Source organism: Uloborus diversus, chromosome 6, assembly GCF_026930045.1.
Source record: "Uloborus diversus isolate 005 chromosome 6, Udiv.v.3.1, whole genome shotgun sequence".
Lineage (NCBI taxonomy): Eukaryota > Metazoa > Arthropoda > Arachnida > Araneae > Uloboridae > Uloborus > Uloborus diversus.
In genome coordinates, this window is record NC_072736.1 from 147,016,276 (window position 1) to 147,039,101 (window position 22,826).

Consider the following 22,826-nt stretch of genomic DNA (forward strand, 5'->3'; position numbering starts at 1 on the left):
TTGTTGAAACATGCGCGTTACTCGATCATCGGCTATTATAAGCATAACATATATTTTATGATTAAAAAAGGTATGAAGTAAGTTGGGTGAAATGAGGTTAATCCTACATTACTTATATTGTTGATTCCTGTTAGAACGCATTACACTGTACTTCTTTCAATAAGTAAATAATGAGAGGGGACCCTGTACCTACATACTTTCTGATTTTTTACACAAAACTATACAAATGTGTGCATGATGCTTATTTATCTATCTCTACGTAAAACAACGTGCACAAAATCAGTGACTAGAGTTTCGGGGAGAAAATTCCCACTTTTCAAAAGGGGCCACGATTTGAAAATGTTTGGAAACCCCTGCTTTAAATGAAATATGGGGTTCTGCATGAACAAAACGTGCTTGACTCAAACCAACTCAAAATCAAAACTAAAATGTTCCATCACATACAGTTTCGTAGAAGACCCATTTCTCTTATAAAAAAGTGCACACTGGTTTGAATGCCAGCCAAAGTTCATTTCCTGATTTTGACAGTTTATTTTCTTCATCATGAAATATTACTTTAATCTGCGGGTAAATGAAATCCCCTTCTACAACCTTTACCTCACTTTAAGTTTTGAGTTTGTTCCTGAGATACAAGAAAACCAATCCTTTTCTGGTTCAGAGCCTTTGCAAATGTTTTCATCAAGCAAGACTAATGAGAAAGAGCAATTTCGAAAAAAAAAGGCACATTAACGGATCGCAAGTGGTGCATGTGATATGTTTGTGTTGCCAGGAATGAAGTTTTTTTTCTTGGAACCTATTTTTTGGAGGCGGCTGCAAATTTATCAAAAAAATAAATAAATAATTAAAAAAATAAAATATAGATTTTTGTGAAACATATAAAACATTTACAGATTCGTTATTTTAAATCAAAAATATAAAAAAAACACACATCTTTTCGTCCAAGAGACTTTTTCGGGCTATGTAGTTTTATAAAATTGCATACTTTGATGAATAAGGTGAAACCGCTAGTAGTTGACACCCGCACTAGTAGATGACACCGCACTAATAGTTCACGTTGACACTCATAAAAAAAATAAACCAAAAAAAAAAAGCATATAAAATTATTTTCGAAGTTTTAAAATGATGTTTAAATTTACAATGCTTACCTTTCAGCTTATTCTTAGGGTTTTTTTTGTCCTCCATGCTTTTCTTTCTTAATTATTATTTTCTTTATAGGTGTCAGCAATTACTACTGGTATCAGTTACTGGCTGGTTCACTTTAATAATCTCCATTTTTATAGTTCAAAAAACTTTGCTTTTACCTGATTGTTTCACTTTAATAGGCACGAAACAACATCGAAGGAACAAAATTACACTCAAACCAACATTCTCTAAACATAAGGGGATAAATTCCCCCAGATGCCCTTAGAATTTCAGTAATTGCTACTGAATGTCTACAGCAATGCAACATTTGAACGAAAGGGACCTTGATGCGAACTTAGAAGAATAATGCCGAATATGCGAGCTATCCTTAAATCAAGGTTATGCTACAATCTATTGTTCATCCCAAACAAGACCGCCGCAGTGCAAAAAGAATATTAAACTGTCTGTTATTTTACTGATATCGGGCTATTCCCATTCTATTCAAGCGAATGCAGTGAGTGCTAACTTCGCATAAGTCAAAGCTATGGCCGCTATAATTTGTGAATAAAAATGGGAAAATGAATCTCTCCTTTTTGTTGGACTCACGAAGAGCGTTGGTCATAAGTGCGCTTGAGGGAAATTCAAAGTTAAAACATTTATGTTCGTGCAGTCACGCTAAGTGCCTTCAGTTTCTCCCTTTCCGTAAACAAATTTCCTTACCAACCAGCCATTTCTAGTTTTAAATCTTAACGAAAAAATCTGTTTAACTTTTTGTAGTTTATTTTGCGAAAATATTAGACTAAACTTCATACTTTTTCAGTGAAACCTCGATTTTACGTCCCCCGAATCTACGTTCTCCCCGCATTTCACGTTTCTTTCTTCAGGTTCCAGTTTTTCCGTATACTAATAACGTTAATTTAACCCTGATTGTATGCAACACCGGATAATACACGTTGTTGAAAGTTAATCTAAGAAAACAGAAATGCTACTGCTCCATTTATAGTCGACCTTATGAACTTTTTGCCCGCCAATGAAGATGAACAAGAACCGTCCCTTCTCTCAATATTATATTGTTGAAGAGCTTATAAATGGTGAAGGAATATTTTCTTTCTCATAAAGACAAGGAAAAACACTTGAAAAGTATTTCGCCTGGAAGATGCTGTATTAGCTTTTGAACTTAATAATTAAAAAACAATCCACTGACGGACTATTTTCAACCTAAACACACGGGTTCACAACTAACAACTTGTTAAAATGATCTAAAATTGTATATTTAGCTATTTTGTTTTCATAAAATATAGATATACCTTTTGAAAGAGTCATCTTTACTCCCTTAATTTTTGTTTTACTTGATTTTTGCTTTCTATGTTTTTTTCGAATTTAACGTTTTTCCAACGTTGTCCATTGAGAAATGTAAAATCGGGGTTTTACTGTTACTTCAATCTTGAAAATACGTAGGTGTTGAGTATTTACTCAAGATTTTGTCGATTATGAATGCTACTAAACTTGCAAAAAGCAATTAAAGAAACCATCAGTTATGATTTTCTTTTTCTTTGGTGCTGTTCCGAAAGTCGCCAATCTAGTCTTCAAAAAAACTTTCGATAATGAGCATTTTTGGAACGATTTCAAAAGACATTAAATTTTGGTAAGCCATTTTATGAAATTTGTTTGCAAAGGATTGTGGTGCAATTTCAAAAGTGTGTAATTTAAAATTATCCGCCGAAACAAAATTTAACTAACCATTAAACAAGAGTAAAACTTCCAATAAATGCAAAATAAGCCGCCAAATAAATAAGACAAGCCACTAAACGAGACAAAAATCAACATCAGTGGTACGATCTTAAAATTCGCAACACTTGTGCTGGTAATCTAGCCAAACCACAGCTTTTGATTTGGTGACAACGGTCAGGACGAAAAATCGGTAGTACCGAAGTTAGTGAAAAAAATCGTGCTGTCAATGCTATTAAATTGAAAAAAAAAAAAAAAAAAAAGAATATTGAGATTATACTTCGGATGCTGAGCTTCAGATTATATTACGGAGACAAAGCAAAGATGTGTTGTTTAGGACTGCACACAGTAGCAGAGAATTGAATAAATGGAATCAATAGTATATTCGCATATTAAAGGAGACGATGTTGTTCTGTCTATTCGCGGGTACTCCGCGTTCAGCTCATCACTTAACCGAAACACCTGTTTTGCACCCCAAGCGATCGGTCAAGAAAATTGAGACACAGCAGGCCTTGGCCCCATTGGCTGTTGCCCCCATGGGTTCCACTGAGTTCAGTTTATTTTTATTGTAACGGGGGTTTTGGGTGGGAGAGGAGGGTTATATTTTGTTTCAGTTTTAATGCATACTTGTATTCAATTCATTTTTTTCGAGAGAAAGCGGGATTTTCGTTTTGTTCGAACGGTAATGCGCTATTTAATCAAGTTCTTTTTTGGGGGGAAGGGGCATAATTTTCCTTTTGTTAGGATTGTTAATACGTATTTTAATTCTTATTACTCTTTTTTATATTTTGTAGGAGAGGGGGGGGGGAATGCTTTGTTGATTGGAGAAATGAGAAATGAAACTTTGCTTGTTATTTTCATAACCCCGTGTTTTCATTACATATTATCTTTTGGTGTAGCCAATGAGGCACGAAACTGCACATGACTTCACTCCTGCTTTTGACTCATTTGGTCACGGTCATCGGTTCAACTTCCGGCTTCAATTTCTTAGTATAGCGTGTCATCGCTGTGTTCATTTTTTTTACTTTAATGTGTGTTTTCACTACATTTCAGCTGTAATTTACTTCTCCTCAAATATAATGATGCTTCAAAAGATATTTAAATTTTTTTAAAAATCTTTAAAATATATATACTACTATATTTGATGAAGTTTGTCTCACCCATATTCATTTTCATGTAATTACAGATGTTATGGATTATTTTTTTTCTTATTGTAATCATTATAATGTTCGATTAGATACTAAAATAAAAGTATCTGAAACAGAAGTAACAGGAACTAGACTACAAACGAAAACGAGCTGATGTTTGTATCACATGACTCCCTTTTACGCCACTTTAATGATAATAGTGCCCAGGAGTAAGCAAAGAAACTTGGAGTAAATATTTTTACCCCAAGTTTGTTGTGAACTGAAGCAAAAAAAGTTTTATGCAGATTAGTTTTCCCAATATTGGACATTTTAATGTTCTCTGAATAGCGCCAATAGTGGCCAAAATAAAACCAGATTTAAAAAAGAACCGCCAAATTTGAAGCCAAATTGGCGAAAAAACTTGGTGACCAAAAGCTTGGCGATATATCACCAAGTGTTTGCCAAATTATAACTCCACTTGAGTTTGCATTGAAATTAACAATGATTTCCCCCAAAAAAGGTGTAAAAGACCCCCTTTGGAACATCCGAGTGCAACCAAAAGGGGCGGTGCACAACTAAACCCCATCAGGAGTCTATGTACCAAATTTCAACTTTCTAGGACATACCTTTTTTGAGTTATGCGACATACATACACACATACAAACGTACATACAGACGTCACGAGAAAACTCGTTGCAATTAATTCGGGGATCGTCAATTTCGGGTGTTTATACGTTCTTAGGCATATATTCAAGTGGGGTCGGGTTGGAAAAAAAATCAATATTCATTCGGGGGCAAGCAAAATGGAAATTAAGGCCGATTTTTGGGTGAAATTTTTTTCGCGATAAAAATTCCTCCTTTACTTCGTAGAAGGAAGTAAAAAGAAAAACACCATTCATTAATTTCGATCTTGAAGAAATTTAAATAGACTTCAAATCCATTTTGTAGACAGGTTATTTTACCTTCCGCATTTGGATAATGTTAGTGGAAAGACGAAGAATAACGAATTCTATCATAAACACCTGTCAATCTCGACTCTCTATTCAAAATGGCTCACCATTCTTCCGGTTTATCGACAAATAAGTGCTCTTAAATTGTCTAAGGAAGTAGGTTTTAGTGTCAAAAGGGTTGAAGAAAGGGTACATAATGAGTTAGTACATTTCCATACAGAAATTATGCTGTTTATTTTGAAAAATAATTGTTTTTGAATCATCAAAAAACGTCATGCTACAAGTTAAATTTTTTTTAGAATTGACTCGTTTTTTTTTTTTTTTTTTTTTTTTTTTTTTTTTTTTTTTTTTTTTTGTCGTTAATTCTTGGTTGATATAAAAAGGGAAAAACGAATGTTTTGTAATGTTGCCAAGGCTACTACATCGCAAACACTCTATAGAGTATCAGGAAATCGGCGTATTCCCCCCCCCCCCTGTATTTCCTATATTATGTTAATTATGAATGAATGTTTATTATAAACAGTTAAATTAAAAGTTCAAAAAGTCATAAACATCAGTGGAACACCATCCACGTTGTAGCCATGGATGCCCACCCCTCTAAGAGCAAGGGCGCACTCCCCTAAATGTCACTCCCCCCCCCCAAAAAAAAAGCAAGAGCCCCCTAAAAAAAGTAAAAATTACCTCTTAACACCCCCCCTCCTAAAAATTTTAATGATGCAGTCTGTGTCATGACCCCCTCTAGGTGGGCACCCGCTTTAACACAGATGAATTCTGCACCAGGTTCTCGCAGATGTTTTGCTGAGTTTCGGGGGATTCGGAGAATTTTAGCACAAAACCTGCGAGAACATGGCACAGAATTCAGCTGTGTTACGACATGAATGGTTTTCTACCGATGTTTATGACCCTTAGGTTTTTAATTTAAATGTGTGAAATAAACATTCAACCATATTTAACATTGTGTTTAAAACAAAGGGAGTAGGGGGTACGCCCGCTTCTGGATCACTCTGAAGAACTTACGTACTTATAGTGAAGATAAATACGTAAGGAAAGGTCCAGGTATTTTTACTTCCTTTTACAAAAAAGGAAGTATTGCATTCGCGAAAAAATTTTCACTCAAAAATCGACCTTAATTTCCATTTTGCTCACCCCCGAATGAATGTTGAGTTGTTTTTTTTTTCGACTCGACCACACGTAGACAGTTGGTTGCATTCGAGTGTTTCTAAAAGGGTCTTTTGCCCCTTTTTGGGGGGAAATCATCGTTAATTTCGATGTAAACTCAAGTGGTGTTAGAATTTGGCGGACACTTGGCGATATATCGCGACTTGGCGACAAATTTGGCGATTTTTTTTTTTTAAATTTGGTTTCAATTTGGCCACTGTTGGTGATATTTAGAGAGTAAACTATTGAATAACATTAAAAATGCCAATAATGGGGAAATGACATTAAATTGGAGTAAAAGGGATTCATGTGATGCACACATCAGCTCGTTTTCTTTAATGATGGTGGGCATAAAGCCTGTTGCTCAATTTTTGCCATGTAACGTTAACCATGTCCAACCACGGATTGCACGGAATTTTCAAACGTTCAGATAAGACGAATCTATGTGAATAAGGGGGAAAAGTAAAAATTTGATGCGCGTATTCCGCTCATTTGAATAAGACTCTGCTTCTGCAAAAGCTGAGGAACCTTGTACAATGGTTTCAGTAGAATTCAAAGCGCATGCGTAGAGATCAAAATAGGTGCAAAGCAGGGAAACTCTTATTAGCGAAACGAAAACCGGCCTTTGTGGCCGAGCGGTAAAAGCAGTTGCTTTGCGACCTGACTGTGAGATTCACGTTGTGGGTTCTGACTGTCTGTATGTTAAACTAAATAAGTAATTGATTTACATTAGTTGTTCAAAAGCATTAACTTGATAAATCTTGAACAAACGATTACTTAAACGCAAGAGCCCGAAAGAAGGGGTGGGGTTTCTTGGATGACGTTTTTTTAACGAAATTTCAAGTATTGTAACCTACTTTTAATTTTTGTACTTTCAATTTAAAACGTATAAAAAGAAATTATTACTTAATCATTTAATATATCTGGATAATTTAAACTATAGAATTATGAACTTGTAAGTCTACTTTCAATTAAAAATGAGTACCCGTTCAAGAAAATCAGATGAAAGCTTAATTTTTGCTCATGTGTAACCTTTCAAGCATTTTCTCTGTAAGCATACAGAAAATTCTGGTGTAACTTTTTACGCAGAAATGAGTGCGACGTTACGCTATAGTTACATTACCATGGTATAACCTTCCACAGGCGATGTGTAACTTGACACCAGTTATATCAGTTAAGTTACTCCAGAGCAGTGGAGTCAGCTAAGCTGCCTCCTTTATGGAGTAAGATTTTATAGAGTAGGGGAGAGTGTTGTACCTTGGAACATTGCTAACTTCTACGAATCTATTTTTGGCAGCCATGTTTTTGTAATCTCTAATAGTAACCTTCACTACTATATGGTGCCATAGTAAAAATCAGCATCAAATGAGTAAAAATGACGATTTTGTGGGAAAAAGAAAATTTCATAACTCCAAAGTAAATATTTTCTTCATTACTTTCTTCTATATCTAATATATAGAAGAAAGTATTGGATTCGTGCAAATTTTCGAATTTCGAATTTTGACGGATTCGAACGTTTTAAGGTGTGCTGAGTCCATTTCGACTATTTTTGGAAAATGTCTGTCTGTCTGTGTGTGTGTATGTGTGTGTGTATGTGTGTGTGTGTGTATGTGTGTGTGTCACGTCTGTGCGTGACCAGTTTTTTGTGGCTGCTCTACAGCAAAAACTACCGCATGAAATCGAACGAAATTTGGTACACATATGTGCCCCTATGTGAATTTGTGCCCATTGGTTTTTGGCGCGAATTCCTCCAAGGGGGGTGGAGCAATGGGACGTTTTTTGAGTTACGCGTGCTTGCTATTCCTCAGGAAGTAACTGGCGGAATCAAACAAAATTTGGTCCATATGTTGCCATTAACAGGAACAGGTGCTGATTCAATTTTGGTGTCAATAACTCAAACGGGGGTTGAGCTATAGAGCGGTGTTTTGTCGTCAATTGTGACTGCTATATCTCAAGAAATAATGAACGGAATGAAAGAAAAATTTATCGGCAAGTAGCCGTTTGTGGGTATAAGAGCTGATTTTATTTTGGTGTCAACAGCTATAAAGGGGGTAGTGCAATCGCCCGTTCTTTTTTTCCTTTGTGAGTGCCCTATCTCAAGAAGTATTGCTACGTTCTGGTTGAAATTTGGAGTATATGTGAATCCATATGTAAACAGGCTTTAGTTCAATTTTGACGCCAATCGCTCCAAGAGGTGTTGATTTTTTTTTGAATAAAAATAGCTTTATTAATGCAACAATAAGAAAGATAAATCGTAATAGATTGTCGTCTGCGTATTTCTCGTGATTTTAATTGTATGGAAATGATCGGAAATAGTATTTCAATGATTTAAAATTTTTAACTGTTGCCATCTTATGTTTGTTAACAAATAAAACATTTGTTATTAATTCAAGCAAGGCTTTTAAAATAACTTTCAATTTTCGCTCTTTGCTTTGCTTTTGCAATAATTCAGACATTGGGATGGTCGTCAAGTTTTTGCATGTGTATTTTTGTTTTTGTTTTTTGAGTATTGCTTCCTCGTCAAGCATGGGGAGGGATTAGAAAGAAAAAAAAGAAAAAAAAAGAAAAATATAGAAGAAAGTTTCGTGATGGCCACAACATACTAGTTTTTATTTCATTTTCTGTCTTAGTATTTGTAAATTTGATCAATTGAATTTTATTTTGTTATGAAAGAGAAGCACTTTAAATATTTTGCTTATGAAAAAATAATGATAGTACATCTAGATTAGCCATTATTTTGGTTTTTCTTAAACCACGTGGTGATTGTACCTTGGGACAGTCAAACATTTTGTACCTTAGGACACGTTCCAAAGTACAACATATGCATGGTTCTTAAAACTTAAGATATGCTTAGGAACATGGAGCAATGTTCTAATCTTATGTAGTCTTTTAAACAAATTTAATGTTAGATAATAATTCATAATTCATTATTCATAATTAAGTATTCGTGATTTAATTCACTATCATGCAAAAAAAAATATTTATTTATTTATTTATTTATTTGTTTTCTGGTGCAAAATTGGTTCAAGTAGTATATGGCTGTTTCCCGAATCATGAAGACTTTCCCATAGTACAACAGGATGTGTCCCAAGATACAATTGGATGTGTACCTTGGGACAGCTTAGACTTTTTACTCTAAATGGCAGACAACATTTTATTTTCAAACTGTCTAAATTAAAGCATAGAAGTAATACTCATAGAAGAAAAATATATTGCATAGAAGTATGTTAGGGTATTTTAATGTGACTTTTAGATTTTTAATTTGATTCAAATAACTGACGTTAAAAATTAAAATGTGTAAAGTATCCCAAAGTACAACATTCTCCCTAATTACACAATTTTATGGAATAAGGTTACACAAAATTTTCTACAGTGTACTGACTGGGAGCCCGCCTTGGCTCTCAGCGGCCCTGTTCTAACAGATAATTACTGATAAATTCTGCAGTTATTCGATCAGATGTCTTAAGAAATTTTAGATATTGAAACATTAAAATAAATAATTAAAGATTTGGCTTCAATCGACGGCTCAGGTGTCTGACTGAGGTTCAAATCTGCTGGAGAATATGGCTGTTAATCAGGGGTCATCAACAAGGAAGGGTCATGCCGCAGATTGCATTTTTTAGGGCATGCAGTCTTGATGGAGGAAAAACTTCAACCCAAGTAAAAAGATGAATGAAAAGATATGAACGCTGGTAAAAAAAAGCCAAAGAAACAATACTTGTAATTTGTTCCAACAGGAAATTATCAGCGCGCATTGAAGTGAATTGAGATAACAAAGGTAATAATGGATTAAGAAAGAATAAAAGCAAATAAATTTTGTTTAAAATGCCATTAAGCTGAATAGTTCTCTTTTTAGGAGAAAATAAGGTTTTATGCTAGATAGTAAAGTTTAGTTATTGTTAGGGTTTCCGAATTGTATGAAAAAATTTATGTAATGTTACTTGAACTTCTTTTCCGATAATGAACTTCAATATGTTTGGGATTTCTTTACTGTGCATCATTTTAAAAATCTATAACAATCGAAAAGTTTCCTTTAATGTATGAAATCAAAATATACAAAACTAAGAATCACTAGTAATTTTGTTGTTAATATCAATTTTAGATAAGTTTTTTAGAGAAATTTAGTTTTTGACAATTAAAGTCAAAAACCATGTAAAAAAGGGGGGTTTTGATATGACGTTAAAAACCGACGGTTAAAACCGGATAAAACCTCCAGCTGTCAAAAACTTGACAACCCTGGTTCGAGTACCGATCATTTCCATCAAAACTAGTTTTACAGGAAGACGAAAATATTATTACTTTTTTAAATATTTTTCTGACATATAGGAGGGCTCTCCCCCCCCCCCCCTCCCCTTAGAATATGGCAGTTGACTTAAGATTTCATCACTTCTATGGGATTATAACATTTCTTGTTTCATTAAAAGAATAATTAAAATTTTCATCTGACTTGTTTTCGGACAAAAACATTTAAAAATACTTTTCATTACTTTAACAAGGAGAAAATCACTATAATTCTTCGTTAAAAACTTGAAATAAAGTGCATTATTTTTATTACAAATTAAATGGATATAGATATTTTGGCCACCTCAATAGTAAAAAAGTTAACAAAGTAAATTTAGTAGCTGAACTAGATCCATAAATCTGGGACACCCCAATAGGAGGTCACGAAAGGTCACTGTGACCTATCAAAAATTTCCTTTTCGGCACATTTTGTCTGACAATTCGGCAAAATTATCATCATTCGGCAAAACTTGTAGTTGAATTCGGCAATATTATCATGATTCGGCGAAATTTAGAGTTAAATTCGGCAAACTTCCGCCCTACCAAAAATTTAAGCTCGGGTCGCCCCTGCTATAAATTCAGAAATCCTCCTCTGGATCAGTACAATCTGCTGGGTTACAAACAAATTTCTTCAGAAAAAGCCAAAAAGTCCCTTATTGTGTTGTACTTCACATTGTACAACATTTTCTTAATGTCTGCATCTTCCTCTTTCACAAAGCAAATATGAATTTGCTTAAATTACCAATGAATTAAGATAATTTAACTTCACCAGTTGTCCAACTTTGTCCAACTTGCAATTAGATACCTAAAATTGCATTTTTTCTTGTTTTGTTTTTTCCATACAAGACTTTTGATGATACATTTTTTCTAATAAGGCACCGCCACCAGCATTTGAAATCAAGAATCATATTTGTTATAACCTCTTTTACAGTGAACTTCTGTGATGTGGTTGATGATTCGGTCAGTGTGGTATATTTTTAAGTGGTGTTTCAGCGGTACAAGTCCACAAGTCATCTACAGGTTGTGGCATACTTTCGAAATAAATGATAGATTTCAATGCTTAAAATTTTTTGAAGCTAGTAGAAAGAGATGCCTTTTTAAAAAATGTTTTAACATAGGTTAACTCTAGGTTATCGTTGCTTTCCGATAAAATTTGCATTAAATATACATCCTTGCCCCCTTTCTTCAAGAAAAATTGAAATGTCGGGCCTGGTACCAAAATCATTTAACGAATCACACGATAAGCCATCCTTCAGTTATAAATTCATCGTAAAGAATCACTCTAGATCCGACCATTCGATTATGAAATCAATGATATTATTTCGAAAGGGTATTTCGAAAGGATGACTCAAAAACGAAACGTTATAATCAATCATTAGATCAGATAACTATTCGACAGATTACCGAACCATTGCTTCGGTCACTCGTCTGGTCTGTGCTAATTCTATATTAACTACTTGTTTATTGTGCTATCTTGGTTCCCTTAAGAAGTTTTTCACCTCCAGCTCAGTCACTCCCTATTCCGGGCGCATAAGTGCTAATAAGCACGAAACTGCAGTCCTCGGATGGAATGACTGAGCTGGCGGTGCATTTTATGTATTCGATAGAGTCATTTAGTAGCCAAATAATTTGAAAGAACTACTTGATAATCTACCATGCGACAATAAAATTCTTTGAAAGATTCATTCGGCAACCATTTATTCTGTTAGGAAATCATTTGAAAGACTAACTCGATAATCAACCAATTGATTGTAAAATCATTGGATGGAATCAAGTTGTATTCAATCATTTTAAAAAAAATCAAAACCAAAACATTGTATCCAATAGTTTGATGATAAACTCACTCAATTATAATCACTTGATTACTGAATTATAAAAAAGAATCACTCGATTAGCTGTTCGTAAACTATAAATACTTTTAAAACATAACTCGATACACGACCATGCGATTATAAAATAATTGGAAGGTATCACTCGGTAACCGACCCGTCTATTAAGAAATCATTGAGAGAATTACTCAATAATTAATTATTCCAAACAATCACTCGAAACGAAACATCATAGCCAGTCTTTCGAATGTGAAATTCTTCAATAACTGAATCATTTGAAAACAAAAAATAAAAAAAAAAAACTCTCGATAGCAGATCTATTGACTATAAAATCAATCGAAAAGAATAATCACTCGATAACAAGGCCTTCGATTATGAAATAAATGAAAACCGAATCTTTGCAACTGCTCTCAGAAATTGATGATTTGAAAGAATCGCGCTCCATAATGAATCTTTTGAAAGCAGCTCTCAAAGGACCAACAATTTAAGACTCACTTGATAAAATTTATTCGAAAAACTTACTCGATGAATAAAAATTTGAAAAAAAAAAAAAAAAAAACACTTGACAACCAATCATCAGGGGCGTCCCGAACGTAAATTTTTTGGAAGGAGGAAAATTCTCAGTTTGCCAAATAAAATTTTAAATTTTACCGAATCATAAACTACGATTATGAACGCGCACCTACATCTAATGAGAAAATATATACATTATAAGCATGGGGAAAAATTGCAATTCTGCCCTAGTATCTTTCAATTTTCCGAATCGTTGGACAAAATGTACAAAATAAGGAACTTTTGGGGGGTCGCTACGAGCTCCCATCGGAGCACCCCTGCCAATCATTCCAAATAAATAAATAAATAAATAAATAATTAATAATAAACTACTCGAACTCGAGACATTATAATTGATCTCCCGAATAATTTGATTGTGGTCAGTGGATTATGCCCAAAAAATACCTCCCACGTGAAATACAACAATTCAATAGATGCTATTTCCAAAAAAAAAAAAAAAAAAGAGAAAGAAAGGAAGGAAAATAAGGTAAAAACGAAAGCGTCATGTACTCACCGCACAGAAGCATCCCCAGGACCGCCCAGGACGTCGCGCCCATGCCCAGGACCATGTTGCCACCGACGCACCTCGGACTTCCTGAATTAAAAGTGAAAACAGATTGTGATCGAAGAGCAGCGGTAAGAAACAAGAAATGACCCAAATACGAGCACCGCAACTTGTAGCTCTCACCGTCTTCTATGGAGTGGAACTAATTCCACTTTTTCTTCCTATAGCGGGGAAACTTTCTTGATACAAATTCTCCATCCCGCTGCGTATACCAATAGGAAGCAGTCTTTCTAATTTGTAGGCAGATTTGAGTGCCTATTTGCAACGCAGGAAGTGCTATGTGAAAATTATTCTCAGTAATCTGCTGTTTGTCTGATGCGCCCACTGAAGGAATTTTATACAAAACATCAGTTTTCCACTTGTTTTATTTTTGTGATGAAGGAAAATGTCTACCACGAGACACAAGGGCATCCTTACGCAGTTTTTAGTTTTCTTTTCTTTCCTTCTTTATTTTCTTTCACTCTTTTTTTTTCTTTTTCTTTTTTGAAGAGTTTACTTACTCTTTCAAACGTTTATTTCCTCTTAAGTCTAAATCTATTGTCTTCAAACTGTTGTCGTTCCGTCACCTGGTTTTAGATAACTCGATTTCTCTAGGATTTAACAAAGAATGCATAAAATTGGGGGCGGCTGGACTGTTTGAGTTTGGTAGCTTCGTTTGAGGAAATCTTTTTTTTTTTTTTAAAGTCACTTGTTGAAGCCACTGTGTCTGTTGGCTGAAAGAAATTGAAAAATTGTGGCCTTAAACAAGTCACCGTGCCTCAAATGGTTAAGGTACTAACACCGGCAGATTAGAATTTATTGACAAAGCAAGAATGAATATGAAATGTGACAGCAAATAAAATTCATAAGGGGTTGTCCACTATTGATATCGCACTTTTTTGCAACAAATTTGACCTCCCACTTTGTCCCAAAGTGCCCCACGTCACCTTAACCCCACCTCACCCGATTGAAATTATTCATTTCATATTTTCACAGTATTTTTAAAGAATACTTTAATTTTTGTAAATTTTTCTCTTCCAGCGAACTTTCAAGTAAATGTATTTTAAGCAAGTAGGGGACTGTGAGGCAAAGTGAAATACCAGTACAAAGTGAAATGGTGAAATATTTACTCTACCTTTAGCGCCACCTATCTAGTAATATTTTAACTATGTACTAACACATGATGTAATCTATTCTAGTCAGAATAAAACTACCTCTAAGGATCAAAGCGTATCATAAAACATGCAATTTTCAAAAATTGATCCTCAAATTGTAATATTTTATTCCAAGTCAAAAAATATTTTTGGTATTACTGAATGATAAAATTCCTATTATTATAATTTCAAATATGAATTGAGACCTACTAATATTCGGTACAGTATTTATTTAGCTGATATTAAGCTTATTTGTATTTTAAATACTTTGCATAAGTAGTCGAGTGCATGCTGGCCAAAGTGGATGGGGCAAAGTGAAATTGTTCATTCCATTCATTCATTCAATCCTTTACTAAATCACTTACGTATTCCTTTATTAATAAATTAAAAAACATTTCTTCATTTAATAATTCACTTATTTATTCATTCATTCACTCATGTTCATATTCATTTACTATTTTATTGACTCGTTTATTTTTTTGATATATTAGTTCATATATTTATTTATTTATTCATTTATTGTTTCATTATCTTTTCAGTTACTCATTCCTCCTTTTAATTACTCAGTAATTTGATCAAAAATATTTTTTACAATCAAATAGAAAATACTTCATAAGAAAAATATTTTATTTTCCACTTTGTCCCATACCAAAAAAAAAAAAAGAAAAAGAAAAAAAAAAGAAAGAGAAAAAAAGAAAAGTTTCCACTTTTATTTATTTATTTATTTTTTTAAAAGCTCAAATTTGCTGCCAAAAACAAACAAAAAATAATGTTTAAATAAAAGTTTTATTATGAAATACAATAATCTTTCTTTATGTACAGTAACTTAAACACATTTCCAATTGGTTCATTTTTTAAAAGCTAAGTAATATTTTCTATTTCACTTTACCCCACATTTCCCGACAAAAATAGATAAATATTATTATTTTATTTTTATTAACATTCCTTTTAATATACTTTTTGAAAAATGTTTTGCAGATTTTCTTCTAAGGGAAAAATTTGTAGAATTTCCATATCGTGAAAATGACGATTTTAGTGAGTGCCCATTGTACGAAATTCATTTGTTATTACATGTTGAACAATAATTTTATTTTAGCACGTAAACGTGTGTGCCCACATTCATCATACGGCATGCTAATGTGCATCTTGACCGAGTATTTTTTATAACTCATTAAAACATTCAGAATGAAAAAAGAAAATAATAAAATAGAAGACGTATTCTCATTATCATTACCAGAGGTTCTGCATTAACGGGTATAACGAAAAACATTGGGATTTAGATAAAACATAGGAAATATTTAGGTAAAATTATAAAACAAATTGTAAAATGTGTCTAAAAAATAAAAGGGGAGGATATAAGAGCAACTGCTACAGTGAGTCGAACAGTATCAGGGGACTAAGAAACTTTCCAACATTTACAAATGTATATATTATAATAAACTACAATAAAACCAACGGTTACGCAAATAGTGTACACTAAAAGGCACACTTCTTGCATTATAATTATAACTAAACGTAATTGTCAGAGAAAATGCTAGGACATAGAAAAAACTGCTTCAAAAACTTAAAATAATAATAATAATAATAATGTGTTAGGTGTTATTGACTCTTTTTTTTCTTTTAACTTATTTCGTATATTCTTTTAAACTTTTTGGCATACCATTTCAATTTTTGTTTTAAAATATTTAAGTAGGGGAAATGTGGGGTAAAATAAAATAGTTAAAGAGATAAATTACATTTTTCAAAATGAACAAATTGAAAATTTATTTCAGAAATTACAATAGGGGAATGTGTGGGGCAAAGTAAAATGCTTAAGATAACTCACTTTTTCAAAATGAACAAATAGGAAATTTGTTCTGAAAATTACAGAAGAACAATGTATTTTACAGAAAACCTTCCATTGAAACATTATTTTTAATTTTTGATAGAAAATTTTTGCCCTCCAAAAAAAGGTGGAAAATTTTCACTTTCTTTTTCCATGGGCAAAGTGAGAAATGAGTTTTTTTCCTAATGAAGGACTTTCTTTTTAATCATTAAAGATATTTTTCATTAAATAAATTAGTAAATAAAAGAATTAATGAATAAATGAAATAATAAACGAAAACGTAAATAGGTGAATTCCAGGAAAAAGGGGAAATGACACTTGAATTTTAAAATTTAATATTCTGTCACTTGCCATATACCATTCTCTTCAGAAATAAATGAGTTTATGAGTTTCTTGAATCTTAACCTGTTTTTCCCAACTAGTTTGATGACTTCTAGAAAATCAAGTGCACAATCTAGTTTTCTCTTTGTTTTTTAGAGCAAAAAAATCTCTTTTTTTATTACATACTGTAACTTCAATAAACTTGTTATCAGCACATAATATTTAGGTTAACTTTTATCTTTTGAGTGTCTAGTTACAATTTTTGGTAAGTAATTATTTTTTTTAAAAACCGTGAAATAGGTCCATTACTAAGGTGTCAATTTGATATCCTTTCCTTACCAAAATACTACATCTCAGTTAGTTCAACAAGAACCTATTGTGTATAGTAACTAATGTTTTTTTTATGCAAAGCAGAATTATGTCCCTTGTCAAGGAGGTATAGTTAGAATTTTAATATAGATTTAATTTATCTGGTTTTTAATGTTAACGGAAGGACATTTAACTATATAAGCTCTGGTACAGGGTAAAATTTTAGAATGCTAGTACAAAACAAACTATTATTTAAAGTTCTTAGTCACATTTAAAACATATATAAGTAACTTGCAGTACCCGCACGGCTTTGCTCGTGCATTTAAGAAAAGGGAGAAGAAAAATGTTACTTAAAAATTCGCTCCATTCCCGATATGATAAATCAAAAGAACACAATCCAAAAAAGAAGAAAACTAACAATGGGGTCGTTTCCAAAATTTTAAAAGTATTTTTTTCTGAAAGAGCATGCTTAAAAACCATGTTTTAAATAATTTGTTTAAGTTTGATATTTAAAAAAAATACTTAAATCGGTGCGCTTTCATTGTTTAACGCTTCTGCCGATGACATCACAAATGATGAAATGCTCTTCAGTGTTGCCATTCACAGAGCAAAATATTTAATTCCTATCTTTACTCACGTGTATTGGCAACGATATGGTTGATAGCAAGCGTAGAGTGCAATATTTAATTCGCTTCTTGATTATCATAAAGTGGAAACGTGGTAGAAAGATGAGTCAAAGAGCATAATTTGTGACGTCATCAAGACCACGCCTTATTTGAAAAATCGGACATTTGAAAAAAAAAAAAATTAAAAAATAACTGTTGGGAAAATGAAAGTATTTTCAGGATCCATGTTATTATTATTATTTTTTTTTTGCTTATTCTTTCAATTTCAGTGACAAAAAGTACTACTTTTGACTGAAGGAAACAACCCCATCGGGAGAATTGCTAAGACTTCAAGTTCTTTAAATCTTCCCGCAGTTTCTACATTGTCCGGGGGAATTATCATAACGTAGATCGTAAAATATGCAGAATTGGCGAAAACATGTCCCCATGGCTTATTATTCCATAACTATAACAGGAAAATTCGTGAAACTTAGGACTATTGGTCTTCTAGGCAGCGCTATATGCAAAATTTCAAGCATATGGATTTAATAGTTTTTGAAAAGATCTAATAGTTTTTGAGAATTGACGGAATCGAAAACAGTTTCAAATGGTTCGTGTACACGCTACTGACAGATGCGTCGCCAAATTTGTGGACCTTTAGAAAATGAAAATGAGAAAGAAAAAAGTTAAAAGACGTAACCATGGCAATGTGAATTAAAACATCAATAATTTGAATGCCGAACAGATTTTTGAGCTTCAATTAAAACGGTCTGTAATTTTTTTCTAAAGGAGATAGAAGTTTGGTTCTTCGACCTAAGGTCGAGTCGAGTTAGATCTGGAGTAAAAAATGTTTATTAATCGAATTTTTTTCGAACCGGTCCGCAAACCTTTTCAGGACTTAAGGAACAAATTGTGAAAATTTCAGCGAAATCGGCCCAGGTAGTTCTCGAGTTTTGCGAGTTCAAACACACAGACGCTTTTTGGAGACTTCATTTTATATTATGTCGTGATATTTGTACGAAAATTATGTATGCTTTTATTTAAAAATTTAACTTTTATTTAAATTTTTTAAAACTGTTTCGTGATTTTATTTCTTCTATTGTATGTGATGAAAATCATGAAAACTATGCTTAAAAACTCCTAAGCATGTGAAAATTATTTTGGTATGATATATTTGTGATATGACAAGCCAATTCAAGCAGAAAAATTAGCTTAAAAACAATAAATTTATATTGGAACAATACAATATTGAAACTACTTTCGGATTTGTTGCTACAAGTCACAGGAAAGGACTGTTGAGAGCATTGATTTAACCGTTAAACGTACTGCTATATAAAGAGATCAGTAAGTTTATGGATCAACTTTCAAAAAAAATGGAGAAAAAAGGATCTAAAAATATCCATTCTCATCCTGACACACAAAATATGAGCTATTTGAATCCTGTAATCCTGTAACAAGTTATGTTATTAAATATAGTAAATACTTCAACAAATTGAAAGAGATTTCACTTCAAAGTCAACAGATCGAATTAAAAAGTCAATAAATAATGTTGAAAGTGAAGATACAGCTGAATCAAAAACACCAAATCATAAGAATATGCCGAAGGATTCATTAATGTTTGGACAAGTTTTGCTAGTTGGATGGAAGGGAAATAAATTAACAAAAAGCAATGTTGTACAGGTACTTCATATAGAAGATGAAGGGATGGAAATACTTGTTTGAGAATGCGTAATGATGTAGGAATGAGAGAGATTTTCGTTTGCTGAGAAAGAAGATAGATGTTCTATGGATTATGATAAAATTATTGTGTATTTAAAGAATTCAGAGCTGTAACAGCTGGCTCAGGGATTAGATATCATTGTTTTAGACTGCTGTATTAGCTGAATAAATGTTTTTAAGTTGAAATTTACCAAGTTAAATTGTTTTCGACTTCTCGTCCTTCCGTTACTATCCCTTCAGTTACTCTTAACAAATACATAATTTATAAGCTTAAAATAATTATTTTTCAAAACTAGAGGTGAAATTGTAATGATTGAACACTCCTCTATGTGCTGTAATTTTTATAGAATTTTCCCCTTTATAGTTTAGTTGAACTTTTGGGGAGAACATGATAGCGTGAAAATCATTATCGCAAAAATGTCCTTCCGTTACCGTTTTTTAAATTTGATTTTTAAAAAAAGTTACTAACAAAAAAATGATTGACTTCGGCTTTTTTAGCAACTTACTATGATGTATATAAAAGTCTATGCATCAGTTTTTGAAAAGAATATGTATTTTGATATGCACATAGACGGAAATTCATCGTTTTTTTTCTTTGTTTATAAAACTGCTCTTCCGTTACCGCTAGAATTCACCATTAAATAAAGAAGTTAATATATGAGAAAAAATAAATGAGTAAATAAAATAGTGAATGAATGAATAAATATGGGGATTATTAAATCGAGGAATGTAAATGAACTAATTAATAATGAATTCGTAAGTGATCTGATAAAAGACTGAATAAGTAAGTGAAATGAACTGTTTCACTTTGCCCCGCATGCACTTGACTAACTGTACAAAGCATTTAAAATATAAAAAAGCTTAATATTAAAGAAAAAAAATGCTTCACCGAATATTAGTAGGTCTCAATTATTACATAAAATGTCACAAACAAGAACTTTATCATTTAGTAACACCAATATATATATATATATATATATATATATATATATATATATATATATATATATATATATATATATATATAATATAGCAAAACCTCGCTACAACACTATCAGATACAACGATAATCCCTCTACTACGATAATATTTCGTGGTCCCGGTGAACTCGCATAGGAATTATTGTTATCCCCCTCTCAATATTGCGGTATTCTCTATAGCAAGAAACCCCTGTAAAAGGATTTTTTTTTAATTTTCAACCCCCCATACTGCGATAATTTGTTTTTCAAATAATGAAAAATATCCTATTTTGTCATTATTTGTCCTTTTTCCCGTTTTTTTTCTCACAAAAGAAGATTTAATGCTTATTGGGTACTTATTCCTTTTCACCACTGTAAGAACTATTAAACTAGTATGTTGTGGCTATCACGAAACTTTCTTCTATATTTTTCCTTTTTCTGATCCCTCCCCATGCTTAACGAGAAAGCAATATTCCTAACAAAAACAAAATTACACATGCAAAAACTTGACGACCATCCCAATGTCTGAATTATTGCAAAAGCAAAGCAAAGAGTGAAAATTGAAAGTTATTTTAAAAGCCTTGCTTGAATTAATTACAAATATTTTATTTGTTAACAAACATAAGATGGCAACAGTTAAAAATTTTAAATCATTGAGATAATATTTCCGATCATTTCCATACAATTAAAATCACGAGAAATACGCAGACGACAATCTATTACGATTTATCTTTCTTATTGTTGCATTAATAAAGCTATTTTTTTCGCAAAAGAAAAAAAAAATCAACACATCTTGGAGCGATTGGCGTCAAAATAGAACCAAAGCCTGGTTACGTATGGATTCACATATATTCCAAATTTCCACCAGAACGTAGCATTACTTCTTGAGATAGGGCACTCACAATGGAAAAAAAGAACGGGCCGATTGCGCTACCCCCTTTTTAGCTGTTGACACCAAAATAAAATCAGCTCTTATACCCACTAAGAGCTACTTGTCAAAAAAATTTTTTTTGATTCCGTTCGTTATTTCTTGAGATACAGCAGTCACAATTGACGACAAAAAACGTTCTATAACTCAACCCCCGTTTGAGCTATTGACACCAAAATTGAATCAACACCTGCTCCTGTTAGGGGCAACATGTGGACTAAATTTTGTTTGATTCCGCTAGTTACTTCCCGAGGAATAGCAAGCACGCGTAACTCAAAAAACGTCTCGTTGCTCCACCCCCCTTGGAGGAATTCGCGCCAAAAACCAATGGGCACAAGTTCACATAAGGGCACATATGTGTACCAAATTTCGTTCAATTTCATGCGGTAGTTTTTGCTGTAGAGCGGCCATAAAAAAACTGGTCACACACAGACGTGACACACATACACACACATACACACACAGACAGACAGACATTTTCCAAAAATAGCCGAAATGGACTCAGCACACCTCAAAACGTTCGAATCCGTCAAAATTCGAAATTCGAAAATTTGCACGAATCCAATACTTTCTTCTATATATTAGATATAGAAGAAAGTAAAAAGGTAACAATAAACGCGTTATTATAGTTCAAGGATGTTATTTTACACCTTTAAATTGCTTAATTTAGTGCCAGAAATTAAATTCGTGGAATGTTGATATAACATTTTTAAATAATAATTGAAATACATTTGAGAAACGAATGGAGACACGCCAAAAGAGTGACTTTCTGGTTATTAAAAAAAGATTTTAGGGCAAAATAAATGAGTTATTGTTTTAATAGGAACGGAATAACATCGGAAAATATATTTCTAACCATTAAAAAAAAATTCTAGGCAAAACAGTCCTTGAGTTTGGCTCCTGGGACATAATATGGTTAGGGTTTTGGAGAATCATCCAAATACATTTATACCTAGGTAGTGCATGTACTATGATATTAAAATTTAAAAAAAACCTATTGTATTCCCAATTAATATGTAGGCCTTCGATATAACAATATATTCCTCTGCAACAATATGTTTCTTTGGTTCCCAAAATGTCGTTCTAGCGAGGTTTTACTGATATATATATATATATATATAATGATCAAAATTGATGTAAAATATTCTACTGCACAGAAACCTTAAGCATGTATGATACTAACCCGCACAGAAACTTTGCAGAATATTTAATATGCCAGCTGCTCCAGCTCTTCGTAAACGTAGCAGCAGTTTAATACCCATGATTTCATTAATTCTTGTTTTCAATGTTCCTAGTTTATTTTTTAATGTTCCATGTTCATTATTGTTGTTGTTGTTATTGTTGTTTTTCTTCGTTGTTACATACACTTATTTCTGTGCTACCCGTGTATGTGAAACTTCATACTTTACTATATATATATATATATATATATATATATATATATATATATATATATATATATATATATATATATATATATATATATATATATATATATATATATATATATATATATATATATATATATATATATATATATATTTGACTTACTACAAATATTACAATATGAGTATCAATTTTTGAAAAATGCTTGTATTATCACATTCTTTGATTTTCAGAGGCATTTTTTTCTTGACTGGAATAGACTACAGTCGACTCCCGCTACAACGCGATCCGACTTACGCGAAAGGGCTATAACGCGAGTTTTTCACGAG

The 22,826-nt window shown here is 32.5% G+C and overlaps 1 protein-coding gene across 1 annotated transcript in view; it reads right to left on the reverse strand.

Annotated features, from left to right (window-relative positions):
• Nucleotides 1-22,826, reverse strand: part of LOC129224472 (acidic phospholipase A2-like) — a 106,487-nt gene that overhangs the window by 35,163 nt on the left and 48,498 nt on the right. The window contains exon 2 of the mRNA XM_054858925.1: nucleotides 13,262-13,342. Within this exon, the coding sequence (XP_054714900.1) occupies nucleotides 13,262-13,316 (55 nt within the window). The 5' untranslated portion in view covers nucleotides 13,317-13,342. The remainder of the gene's footprint in view (nucleotides 1-13,261; nucleotides 13,343-22,826) is intronic.